At 48.6% G+C, this 11,970-nt stretch overlaps 2 protein-coding genes across 2 annotated transcripts; both read left to right on the forward strand.

The window, feature by feature from the left end:
• The first annotated feature begins 605 nt into the window (after positions 1 to 605).
• On the forward strand, positions 606 to 5,439 carry LOC123091496 (rho GTPase-activating protein 4). Its single transcript, XM_044513030.1, has 5 exons — positions 606 to 1,599; positions 3,667 to 3,787; positions 3,898 to 4,017; positions 4,371 to 4,601; positions 4,677 to 5,439. Exons 1-5 carry the CDS (start codon positions 1,175 to 1,177, stop codon positions 5,241 to 5,243), a joined length of 1,464 nt encoding a protein of 487 aa, XP_044368965.1. The 5' UTR covers positions 606 to 1,174; the 3' UTR covers positions 5,244 to 5,439.
• Positions 5,440 to 6,379: 940 nt separating this feature from the next.
• LOC123094640 (protein FAF-like, chloroplastic) lies at positions 6,380 to 7,585 on the forward strand. The gene has a single exon (XM_044516602.1). It carries the CDS (start codon positions 6,441 to 6,443, stop codon positions 7,254 to 7,256), a length of 816 nt encoding a protein of 271 aa, XP_044372537.1. The 5' UTR covers positions 6,380 to 6,440; the 3' UTR covers positions 7,257 to 7,585.
• The last annotated feature ends 4,385 nt before the right edge of the window (positions 7,586 to 11,970 follow it).

The raw sequence follows: 11,970 nt of genomic DNA on the forward strand, positions 1-11,970 counted from the left end.
CGGGGGCCAACACAATAGTGATTTGTGTGTGTGTGTGGGTGTGTGGGGGGAGGGGGAGGCGAAGGGAGGGTAGGGCGGCGAGGTCGTCGAGGGAGTGCCGCTAGCCACGGGTGATGGAGGCCGGCTGTTAGGGCTGGGCTGGGTGGTGGCATAGGATGAAGAAGATGAACAGTGACATTATGATCATGACTGTTGGATGGAGATCTAACGGCTAGAAAAAGTGTATTAAAAAAATTCATTCGACTTACACACGGTCGTTCCTTGAATTCAACGTGTGAATACCAAACCTGCCAAAAGGCACCACCCGCACGGAAATCTACGAAGTATAGTCGTAAAAGTGCTGCCAACTAAAAGCGATAGTCATGTTCGAAAAGGGAGCACGGTACCAACCAAACAGTACAGTCAGTCGAATGAATCAAGTACACGAGGTAGTTAGTTAATTTGCTCATCACATCACATCATTACTCTCGGCTTAATTTAGCTGTCGTCTCTCTTGGATGGCACACTTAAATAATAATAGTACTAAATAAATACTGTAGTAGAAAGAAGAGAAGAACCGCACCGCACGCGTGAAAGGCAGGAGGAGGAGACCAAGGATGATGATGATCACATTCACATCATCATCATCATCTTCGTCGTCGTCGACCCTGGCCTGACCCTCCCTTCAATCCAACTCCAACTCCAACTCCAGCTCCACCTCCACACAAATCCTATCCACCATTACCCACCCAACGCACCACCACATCAAAGAAACCCTCCCTAATCACAGATCCACTTGGATTCCTTTTCTTATTTTTTTGTCCCCAGCGCAACCCAGATTAGAATACCCGTTCCATTCCGCCCCGCCCCGCTGTGGATTTGGACCACGCGGCCGCATGCAGCACCCAAATCCCGTCCCCTCCCCGTCCCAGCAATCTCCAATGGAGAGCCACCAGAGCAGAAATCAATCCTGAATTAGCGTCCCGCCACCAAGAACTCCACTACCAGGATCCAATCATCCCAGGCATTTGGCCCACCCCACCACCACCACCACCACCACCACCACCCAGGAACAAGGAAGGAAATCCCAAACCTCCTGGCCAAATCGGCCCTACGCCGCACCAGATTACTGGCTGCACCGTAATAATTCCCCGAGAAGAAGAAGGGGAGCTCGGGCGGAAAAGGGGCGGAAGCAATGACGGAGGTGGCGCTGTTCCGGGGCCCGACCAACCTCGCTTCGCCCGCAAGCCGCGGCTCCTCCTCCTCCTCCTCCTCCTCCACCTCCCTGCGCTATTTAGCCGATAGCGACGTGCTCCAGAGAGGCACCACCGGCAGCGCCCAGAGCCCTGCAGGATCCGCGGAGCGACAGGCCGGAGGATCGGAGGAGGAAGAGGAGGAGGAGGAGCGCTGGTCCTTCTTGGCGCTGCTTCTCGAGCTGCTGCGGAAGTCGCTGCTCCGGTGCAGAGCGGAGGACGGCGGCCAAGGCCAGGGCGGGATGGAGATAGGGTTGCCCACGGATGTGCAGCACGTGGCGCACGTCACGTTCGACCGGTTCCATGGATTCCTCGGGCTCCCCGTCGAGTTCGAGCCCGAGGTGCCCCGCCGCGCTCCCAGTGCCAGGTCCGTCGCGCTCTCTTCTCTGTCTCTTCTCATGTTCCTTCATCAGCTGGTACACCAGCTCCCAAAACATGCTTGTGTTTCCGAAACTCAAAATGTTTCTGCATATTCAGTATCATCCAGTTCGCACTGTTATTTCTGAACTAAGTAGTTTTCACTTTTCAACATGTCAACATTTAGATGCTAGTACTGTTTGCCTGTTTTGGTCGTGGTTTTAATCGGGACAAGCAGATGGTATTTTGGCTGGCATTGCAACCTGTTTGCTTTGGTCTGAAGCTGGGTGGACAGGTAAATTCAGGTGGAATTTATATTTCATTTCAGTTATGTGTATATTAATATGAGGCCAACGCACACAACCGGATTAGGTGCCTCCGTAGACTTCTTCCCCTCTTTGCTGGTACTTGGCTGCCTGAGCTGGAGTTGATCTATGGTAGATAAACTGTTTATGAATTATGATGATGGGCACGCTTTGGACCACCACTCTGTCCAGAAATAGTTTGTGCTGAGTTTTCCCCATGTTTCATTAATAATTGGCCAATCATGGCTCTCCATGCCTGTTATGGGCAGAGTTACATTGCTTTTCTGTAACGGGTTACTCATAAAATCAAGAAAGAAGAAATTAATACCCATAACTTTAATGAGGCTGGAAATGGAACAGAACACTTGCGTTGTAAGTAGAGAAATTAACAGACAGTGTTAAATTTGAAAATTACAAACCCTCTACTAGTTACAGCAGCCGTTCTGTTCACTTTAGTGTTCTCATCAACTCGAATCATGTTTTGACTTGTAAGCAAACCCACCAAATAAATATTTTTTGCCCAACATCCATGTGTTATAAAGTGTACGGTTATGAATTTTAACCGGGTTCCGAAAATCAGAAGGTACTAGTACTTAGTTGGCACACTCATGCCATTATTAAGTCATAACTTCTTGGATCAGCTCAACTGTATCACCTCTTGCTTTGTTTGGTAGGAGTGCTTATGGTTGCTATACAAATATTAAACTAATAAGGTATTTCTCATCCGGTGCAAGACCTACTCGATGGTGCCTGTATTGCTGCATCACCGCTCTTTATTTTTTTTAGCCATTCTCCTTTTGAACGCACAGTTGCACATGCATTACCTGGCACGCTAATGACCCCTTTTAAGGAACACTGTATACTTGTAGGAATTCAGTTGATTGACCTGGGAATATCAAGAAATAGATTATTAAACGCTAAGTCATGTTGGAAGATCAAAGAAGAACTGTTGGGAATTTCGTGATTTACAATGGAGAATGGACATATTTTGTCTTGATTAGATGATTCCGTCACCTTGCTCATTATCATTTGTCTGCATCTGTTTGTTGTGTTTTGCAGACTTTAGTGGCTTGAATAACTTTTTTTTTTGCTTTGTGGTCCTCTTGAGGTTATACTAGAAAAAGAGCAGAAAGAATAAAGCACGCGTAGGTATTATATTGTATATTGTTTTGTCTTGGGAATTCCAGGATGTGGTTATTATTTCTAGGCAATCTAAAAAGAATAAGCTAACTGGTTCTCTGTACAAGGATGGAATCATTTTGCCTCGAAAAGAAGATAAAGTGGCACAAACACCTAGAACCCATGTTCAAACTGGATTGCAAATTTGCAATCAACAAAACTGGAGCATATGAGTTGTGCTCATTCAATAATCAGAAACTTCTGGATGTGCAAAGATCTTGAAAGAAAATTGAAAACTATTTCCTGGATTGCTTACACACTTGAGTTAGGAAACCGGCACTTAATAATAATGTGAAATATGCCCACATCTTTATGGTGATGCCAATTTTTTAAGCATGCAACGAATGTAGAGTTCCCGCATAACTTGGGAGAATTCATCAATTTTCTTACAGACCATCTTAATTGCTGAGATATGGTCCTTCAAAAGATGCCTTGACTTGTCTTCAAAACAAAAAAACCGAAATATGCCAAGTGACTGTGTGATCTTTACTTCTACTTGTAAGGTGTATTTTAGAGCATTGTTTATGATTAGTTCCAGTTCATGTTTCCTTTTGCGTTTGGTGTTCTTCAGCTGATTCAAACTTCAAATGCAGTGCTAGTGTCTTCGGCGTTTCAACACAATCGATGCAGTGTTCATATGATTCCAGAGGAAACAGTGTTCCAACGATTCTCTTGATGATGCAAAGACGTCTGTATGAACAAGGAGGTCTTCAGGTATGACGCTTTAGCATTTTAATTAACTGTAACTTGCTTATTTTTTAAGCATCCTGTAGCTTTTCCTGAGTGCTGACTGCATTCATGTTGTTTTGTTTTTTACTTTGCAGGCAGAAGGTATTTTTCGTATAAATGCGGAGAATAGCCAGGAAGAGTTTGTGAGAGATCACTTAAATAGTGGAACTGTGCCGGATGGCATTGATGTTCACTGTTTGGCGGGTCTAATCAAAGTAAGCTTTCTTCTGTCATGTAGCTTTATGCCATTCCGTTGACAGCAACACTCACATATTTATTATTGATTACGCTTATCTTCAATAGACGGATTCTATCTCAACACTTGTCAGTCCAGAGTTTCTTTCTAGTGGAAACCAGTCTTCTTTTTCAAAGGGAAACCAAAGTTACGACTCTTCTGTCCAACAAATTTCTGTTGCAGAATCTATTGCTGCTTTTCAGTGCAGTTATGTGGTGTTATTAACTGGTTTGATGCCACAATTTTATGTCCTTGAGTTAGTCAACTTCGTTTTGCAAACAATACTCTTGATGACAAATGTTATACTCATTGCATATATTTTCAATTGTTCAGGCCTGGTTTAGGGAACTGCCGAGTGGGGTGCTGGATTCTATCCCACCTGAACAGGTGATGCAATGCCAATCTGAAGAGGACTGTGCTCGGGTTGCCAAATGCCTTCCACCAACTGAAGCAGCCTTACTTGACTGGGCTGTTAATTTGATGGCTGATGTTGTCCAAGAAGAACAGATAAACAAGATGAGCGATCGCAATGTTGCTATGGTGTTCGCACCAAATATGACCCAGGTAACGCGTTGTCCTAACAGCAAACTAGCAACAATCAGTTAGGTGGATGCTAACTCTTGCGCACATGTAACGCAGATGGCAGACCCTTTGACTGCACTGATGTACGCGGTGCAAGTGATGAATTTCCTCAAGATGCTAATACAGAAGACCCTCGAGGATAGAGAAGAGTCCAATCTGGAAGATGCCTCTTTGCCACAGAAGGACCCATCTGATGAAAATGGCCATCAGAACCCCAGTCTCCCCGTTAATCCTCAACCTGAAGAAACATCTGGGCGCCCCTCTTTTGTCAGCGAGGAGCCTATTGTGTACAGTCCTACACACAGTGCTGAAGACAAGCCTCCTGTGGAAGGCGATTCCATAGCTTCCGTTGTCCATACAAGTGATGTCCGGTCGAGCGTGGAAGGGTCCGCTAGTTGCTCGCAGCCTGCTCTTGTCGCTTCGTCTGCCATTGCTGATGCTTCCTGTGCTACAGCTGCCAACTTACTTCCGAGCAGAGGGAGCCGAGGCCTGAATAGCAGGAGGACTAGAAAGGGCAAGCGGCAGTGCGGAACGCCCGCCGCTCCTCCAGCTGAAAAATCGAGGGGCGCGAGCATCGTGAGCCGGATAAACTCCAAGGTCGAACGGATCGAAGCGTGGAGGTAGAAACCCCGGTGGCACTGCCTTTGTTGTTGTGTAATAGATGACTGACCCAGTGTTGTTTCCTTGCACATTTTGAATTTTCGACGCGCTTATCATTTCGTGTTTGGATCATCATCATGTTGTTTTGAGGCTCATCCCCCCCCTGCCTTCACTAACTTATATGTATCTTGCTTATGAGTAAATTTGTGGCCTTTTCTTCCTTTGTTGTACATGCATTTCTTCACTGCCTGGAGTGGGAAGTTTCTGGACGTCCTGAACATGTGTTATTCTCATCCTGACCTTTCTCAAGTAAGGTCTCAACCATGGTATGCTGTATGCACGGTGTCCCCACATCGCATCAGATAGCTTTATTCTGCCTTCCGCCCTTCATTCTTTTCGTTTGCTGAATCTGTCCCGAGATTTTCACAAAAAGAAGAAGTTATTCTAACCTTTTCTCCTTCGTTCCTTGTCGTTCGCCGAATCCACCATCAACTCTTTTCCAGTTTTCACGGAGAAAATGAAATTGCTGAAACAAAAACTCGCCGCGAGAGAAATTGCAATGCATTATCTTCTACTGTACCTAGCTTTCTGCCTGTTCAGCTAGGAATGGAACAGATTCCTGTCTGCTGGTGCACTTGACACCAGTGCGATCCTCAGTGACAAGTGCATCGGCATCACCGGTCGGAGAAAATCGTCCCATTTTCTCCCAGGGTTTTAAGTTTTAACCATCGCGGAATGTGCGAATTCGACCCGTTCCCGCGCCAGTTGGAGCTGGAATTCATTCACCAACAGAAATCCCAACCTTATCAGAAATTCGGTGATGCCAGGGCAAAGATCACCATCAAATTTGTGCGAGCTGCAAATGCAAATGCAATGCTGCATCAGCTCTACCTGCATATTTCCATCTCCCTGACATGTTGTGCAGGCCAGTGCTGAAGAACAGAGACAACTGTGCAAGATGCACGTTTCCAGTTCCTCCCAAGTTGCAGTAGGAGTATATACCGGCTCCACTTGTGAAATGAAAAGCCTAAAAAACAAGAAACAAATTTCCGAATCCCGATTCGACAGCCACATAAAAGCATCCGCCTTTCCTGGCCTCTCCTTTTCTCTCGCTATATATACCTCTCTTCCTCGGAGATTACTTGAGCAAAATTCGACGGTCACAAAAAATACTGCAGCCTTTTTATTACGTCTGACTGACTGAGGGGCGCTGCTTGTTGGATGGGGGACGGCGCGCTGCGGCGGCTGTTCGAGAAGCCGTTGCCGGAGAACCCCACGCTGCTGGAGGTGCTGTCGGCTTGCAACAACCACACCCACCACAAGAAGCTGCTGCCGGCCGTGGACCCGTCGTCCTTCACGGAGATCTTCGGTGAGCTCCACTTCCACGAGAAGCCCGACGGCGCCGCCGCCCGACACGTCCTGCCACGGGTGCCACTCCCTGATGCACGCGCTACGGCGGCGTCGTGGCTCGACATCGCTAGTCAGGCCGAGAAGAGCAAGGACGACTCGTCGCTGGACGCGCTCCTCAGGCCGAAGCCCGCTGGCGCCGCGGCCGCCCCCGGCGGCGTCAGGAGGAGCGCGAGCTTCTGCCTGAAGAAGAGCTCGGCTTCGCTGCTGCTGTGCACAGAGGGGCTCGGGTCCGAGAGCACGGTGGACTCGGACGACATGGTCAGGGATGACGGCGCCGACGCGGCCGCCGCCCTCCGAGGGAGGGAGAGGGAGGAAGCAACGCTGAGGGACGCAGCTGCTGCGGCGGAACCAGGGCTGAGGGAGTCCCCGCCGTCGTTCCCGCCGCCGATACGATCGATCGGGCGCGGCGGGAAGCCGTGCGTGTGCTTCCGGACGTTCCGCGCGGATGGGCGGTTCGTGCTGACGCAGGTGGTGATCCCCGGGAAGGAGCTGCTGCAGGCGTCCCGCGAGGGCGGCCGGCTCAGGCTCCGGTTCGCCAACCCCGCCGCCGACGACGACGAGCTGGAGTTGGTGGATCAAGAAGATGACCGAGAAGACAACAGGACATGCATCGACGCCTGCGCTTAGTTAATTATGAATGGATTGTAGTAATTCGCCATGCAAGTGTGCTTCAACCTGCAGAATCCGAAGCTGATGACAAGCTGCAGCAACTACTACTCATATACTGCCTCTTGTTCCTTTTCTAAATATAAGAGATTCCAATATAAATTACTCTAAAAATATACTCCCTCCGTTCCTAAATATAAGTTTTTTTAGAGATACCACTATGGACTACATACGGAGCAAAATAAATGAATCTACACTCTAAAATATGTCTATATACATCCGTATGTAGTTTGTAGTGGAATCTCTAAAAAGAACTTACATTTAGGAACGGATGGAGTATATCAAAGTAGTACTCCCTACGCCCGCAAATACTTGTCATCAAAATGGATAAAAAAATGTATTTAGAACTAATATACGTCTAAGTACATCCCCTTCTATTCATTTTGATGACAAGTATTTCCGGACGGAGGGAGTACATACGAAGCAAAATATGTCTATACTCTAAAATATGAAGCAAAATATAAACTTCGTATGTACTCTAAAATATACTTTAATACAGTACTACTGATGAATTGTAATAAGTCTTTTTTTCAATACATAAGAAGCAAAATGAGTGAATCTACATTCTAAAATATGTCTACCATCTGTATATAGTCTGTATTTTTTTTTAAAGACTTATATTTAAAAAGGAGTGAGCAGTACTGTACTAAATTGAACTACAAGGTTGATCATGCAAGCACATTGTTAACTAGTGAGTTCGTAGAAGGGACACTTGGCGATGGAATCCTTTGGGTGCAGGATGCCAAAATATCACTCAACCCAAAGCGAACGCGGTGCAATTTTCTCTTTTCTCATATGCATCTTGCTCCTTCCCGGCCTTTTATTAGTTCCTGCTCCACTCTAGCTAGCTGCATCGTCACGAGACTTGACTGATTTCCGTGGTCCATGACCGGACCGGCATGGGAAATGATGGGGAAAAGGCACTTTGATGGCCGACTCTTTACGTAGATGCAGCTACGCTAGCAGCTAGTCCAGGAGAGAGACGTCACTAAAAGGCCACCGCAAATAGTAGACGGCCGTTTTGTTAGGTAATGGCGAGCAATCCTGGCGCAGCAGATCCACCAAGAGCCTCATGAGGTCGCCTCGCGAGGCACCTCCCCGAGGCAAGCAAGTCAAGGGTTGTTCGAATCGGTCACGCAGCCTTGTGCCCACCTCGTGGGTGATGCGCCCGGCCACGAACGGTGGCAGGAGCTAAGCAAGCCGGTAAAGGTGAAGATGATTTCCCCTTTTGTGTTAAGGGAGCAAGGCATCATTCCAGTTCCCAAAGCACCCCCCAAAGGTTACCCAATCAGTGAAAGAAGACCTGGGAGATGGGCGCGTAGGGCAGAGGTCACCCCTGAGCCCACTGATGTCTCATGGATGGTGGCTTTGCAGGCGAAGACCACCTTTAGTCAGGATAGACAGCACCCCTGTCCCCCTTCAAATTGGTCGTTGTGTGGCAACCCTTCCTGCCCAAGTTTTCGGGGGAAGAGGACCAAGGCATGATAAAAGGAGGGCGGGGTGCTGTTGTAGAGAGGGATCGACCCATCATCGACCTGAGGCCCAACCTTTGTACTCTCTCTAGTGAGCAATCCGAACCAAGCAGGAGTAGGGCTTTACACCGCGAGGTGACCCGAACCTGGGTAACCACCGTCCCGTCAATCCACCTGTGCTAGCTTGCTCTAGCCGTAGCCTCGCCGTGGTTTAGCTGTTGGTAAGGACGAGGCGGTAGGAAGGAGCACACCCCGGTGTTTGAACCTTTGGGGTCCTTGGAGCCCCAATTCTGACATTTGGCACCCCAGGTAGGGGTGCGCTGCTGTTCTTCCGTTTTGCTCCACTCCACTCCGCCAGATTCATGGCCGAGGCTTGCCACGGGCGGCCAAGCGCAAGGTGGTTCGCCTAGCCCATATGGAGCGTGCGGGACGTGGTAACTGCCGCCCTGCCGGAGCAGCAGCCGCCGCCGCCATCGCCCCTGCTGTTCACGAGCAGCAAGACTCCTCCCTACACCCCTCTGTGCAGGCGGACGACCGCACCGCCATGGCCTCCTTCTTTCTCGCTCGTCGTGTCCCCTGAACGTGCAGGTCGTGCTGCTCCTGGCGCGTGAGCTGCTCCGCTACTGCCCCACAGATGCTGGCTACGACGTATGGCTTGGGCGCATCACCGAGTTCGTCAATGCCGTCGGAGACGCCCCAACGCCTTCCCACTCGCTCTGCCCTCCGCCGTCCTACGTTCGGGATGTGCACACGGTGCTCCCCACCTCCTCCTCTGCGAGACGAGGTCGCCGGGTCCCGACGCGACGCGCGGGCGCATGACCTGTCCCATGGAACGCCCCCGCTAGTTTGAGATGAGGCCAACTGCCAGATCATGCGTTGAGCACCGCCTGATGCGCGTGTGCTCCTCGAGCCTCAGCGCCAGTGCTAGGACCGGGCAGTTCGAGATGTCGTGGCGGTTGGGCGCTAGAACCACGCGGCCCTCACAGGGGGTGTCCCCTCGAGCGGCATGGACTGACGAGCTTTCACCAATGAGCCGCTCCGGGTGGTTGATGACCCACAAGTGTAGGGGATCTATCGTAATCCTTTCAATAAGTAAGAGTGTTGAACCCAACGAGGAGCAGAAGGAAATGACAAGCGGTTTTCAGTAAGGTATTCTCTGCAAGCACTGAAATTGTAGGTAACAGATAGTTTTGTGATAAGGTAATTTGTGACGAGTAATAAGCAATGAAAGTTAATGAGGTGCAACAAGGTGGCCCAATCCTTTTTGTAGCAAAGGACAAGCCTGGAAAAGTTCTTATATAGAGAAAAGCGCTCCTGAGGACACATGGGAATTATCGTCAAGCTAGTTTTCATCATGCTCATATGATTTGTGCTCGTTACTTTGATAATTTGATATGTGGGTGGACTGGTGCTTGGGTACTTCCCTTTCTTGGACAAGTATCCCACTTATGATTAAGCCCTATTGCAAGCATCTGCAACTACAAAAGAAGTATTAAGGTAAACCTAATCATAGCATGAAACATGTGGATCCAAATCAGCCCCTTACGAAGCAACTCATAAACTAGGGTTTAAACTTCTGTCACTCTAGCAACCCATCATCTACTTATTACTTCCCAATGCCTTCCTCTAGGCCCAAATAATGGTGAAGTGTCATGTAGTCGACGTTCACATAACACCACTAGAGGAGAGACAACATACATCTCATCAAAATATCGAACGAATTCCAAATTCACATGACTACTAATAGCAAGACTTCACCCGTGTCCTCAGGAACAAACGTAACTACTCATAAAGCATATTCATGTTCATAATCAGAGGGGTATTAATATGCATTAAGGATATGAACATATGATCTTCCACCAAATAAACCAACTAGCATCAGCTACAAGGAGTAACCAACACTACTAGCAACCCATAGGTACCAATCTGAGGTTTTGGTACAAAGATTGGATACAAGAGATGAACTAGGGTTTGAGAGGAGATGGTACTGGTGAAGATGTTGATGGAGATTGACCCCCTCCCAATGAGAGGATCGATGGTGATGACGATGGTGATGATTTCCCACTCCCGGAGGGAAGTTTCCCTGGCAGAACAGCTTCGCCGGAGCCCTAGATTGGTTCCACCAAGGTTCCGCCTCGTGGCGGCGGAGTTTCATCCCGAAAGCTTGCTTATGATTTTTTCCAGGTTGAAAGACTTCATATAGCAGAAGATGGGCACCGGAGGGCTACCAGGTGGCCACGAGACAGGGGGTGCGCCTAGGGGGGTAGGGCGCGCCTCCACCCCCGTGGCCAGGGTGTGGGCCCCCTCTGGTACTTCTTCCACTCAATATTTATTATTAATTCCAAAAAAGACTTTCGTGGAGTTTCGGGACTTTGGAACTGTGCAGAATAGGTCTCTAATATTAGCTCCTTTTCCAGCCCAGAATCCCAGCTGCCGACATTCTCCCTCTTCATGTAAACCTTGTAAAATAAGAAAGAATAGGCATAAGTATTGTGACATAACTTGAAATAACAGCCCATAATGCAATAAATATCGATATAAAAGCATGATGCAAAATGGACGTATCAACTCCCCCAAGCTTAGACCTCGCTTGTCCTCAAGTGGAAACCGATATCGAAAAATATGTCCACATGTTTAGAGATAGAGGTGTCGATAAAAACAAAATACAAACATGAGGGCATCATGATCATTCTTATAACCAAAAAAGGCTTTCGCCCCGCTTTATATTATAAAGCAAACCGCCCAAGCATCCAACATGGTTCAACAAGATCCCACAAACACATACACACAGAGGTCCACAAGAGTACAGACAAGTCATAAGGGTTAATGCTGAGGGCACAGCTCAACAAGCCCTAGAAACAAAACACACACTCCACACAGCAACCCGAGCAACTAGTCAAGTTCTGGGGGAGGAGGCGGTAGCAGGGGCGCCACACGGAGAGCCATCGAGCGAAGGTCGGCGAGGAGGGTGGTGATGACGTCCCGGTTCTGGGGGTGGCTAAGCGGCCGCCAAAGCTGCAAGTAGCCACACGTTTTGAAGATCGCGTGAGTCGCACGTCGGAGAGGCACTTTCTGAATAACAAGCTTATTGCGGATGGTCCATAGCGTCCAGGAGAGGACCCCCACGCACAACCATCTAATATGGCGGTAGCGAGGGGGGAGCGTTCAGCTCTGCAAGTAAGTCGTGGAAGTTGGTGTTGCAC

This window comes from Triticum aestivum, chromosome 4B (genome assembly GCF_018294505.1).
Source record: "Triticum aestivum cultivar Chinese Spring chromosome 4B, IWGSC CS RefSeq v2.1, whole genome shotgun sequence".
NCBI lineage: Eukaryota > Viridiplantae > Streptophyta > Magnoliopsida > Poales > Poaceae > Triticum > Triticum aestivum.

What these genes read in the sequence shown, in the direction of transcription:
- LOC123091496 (XM_044513030.1), top strand. Translation starts at nt 1,175, where the DNA reads ATGACGGAGGTGGCGCTGTTCCGGGGCCCGACCAACCTCGCTTCGCCC. An exon ending in CGCCGCGCTCCCAGTGCCAG is followed by an intron (nt 1,600 to 3,666) that starts GTCCGTCGCGCT and finishes CTTCAAATGCAG; the next exon opens with TGCTAGTGTCTTCGGCGTTT. An exon ending in ATGAACAAGGAGGTCTTCAG is followed by an intron (nt 3,788 to 3,897) that starts GTATGACGCTTT and finishes TTTACTTTGCAG; the next exon opens with GCAGAAGGTATTTTTCGTAT.
- LOC123094640 (XM_044516602.1), top strand. Translation starts at nt 6,441, where the DNA reads ATGGGGGACGGCGCGCTGCGGCGGCTGTTCGAGAAGCCGTTGCCGGAG.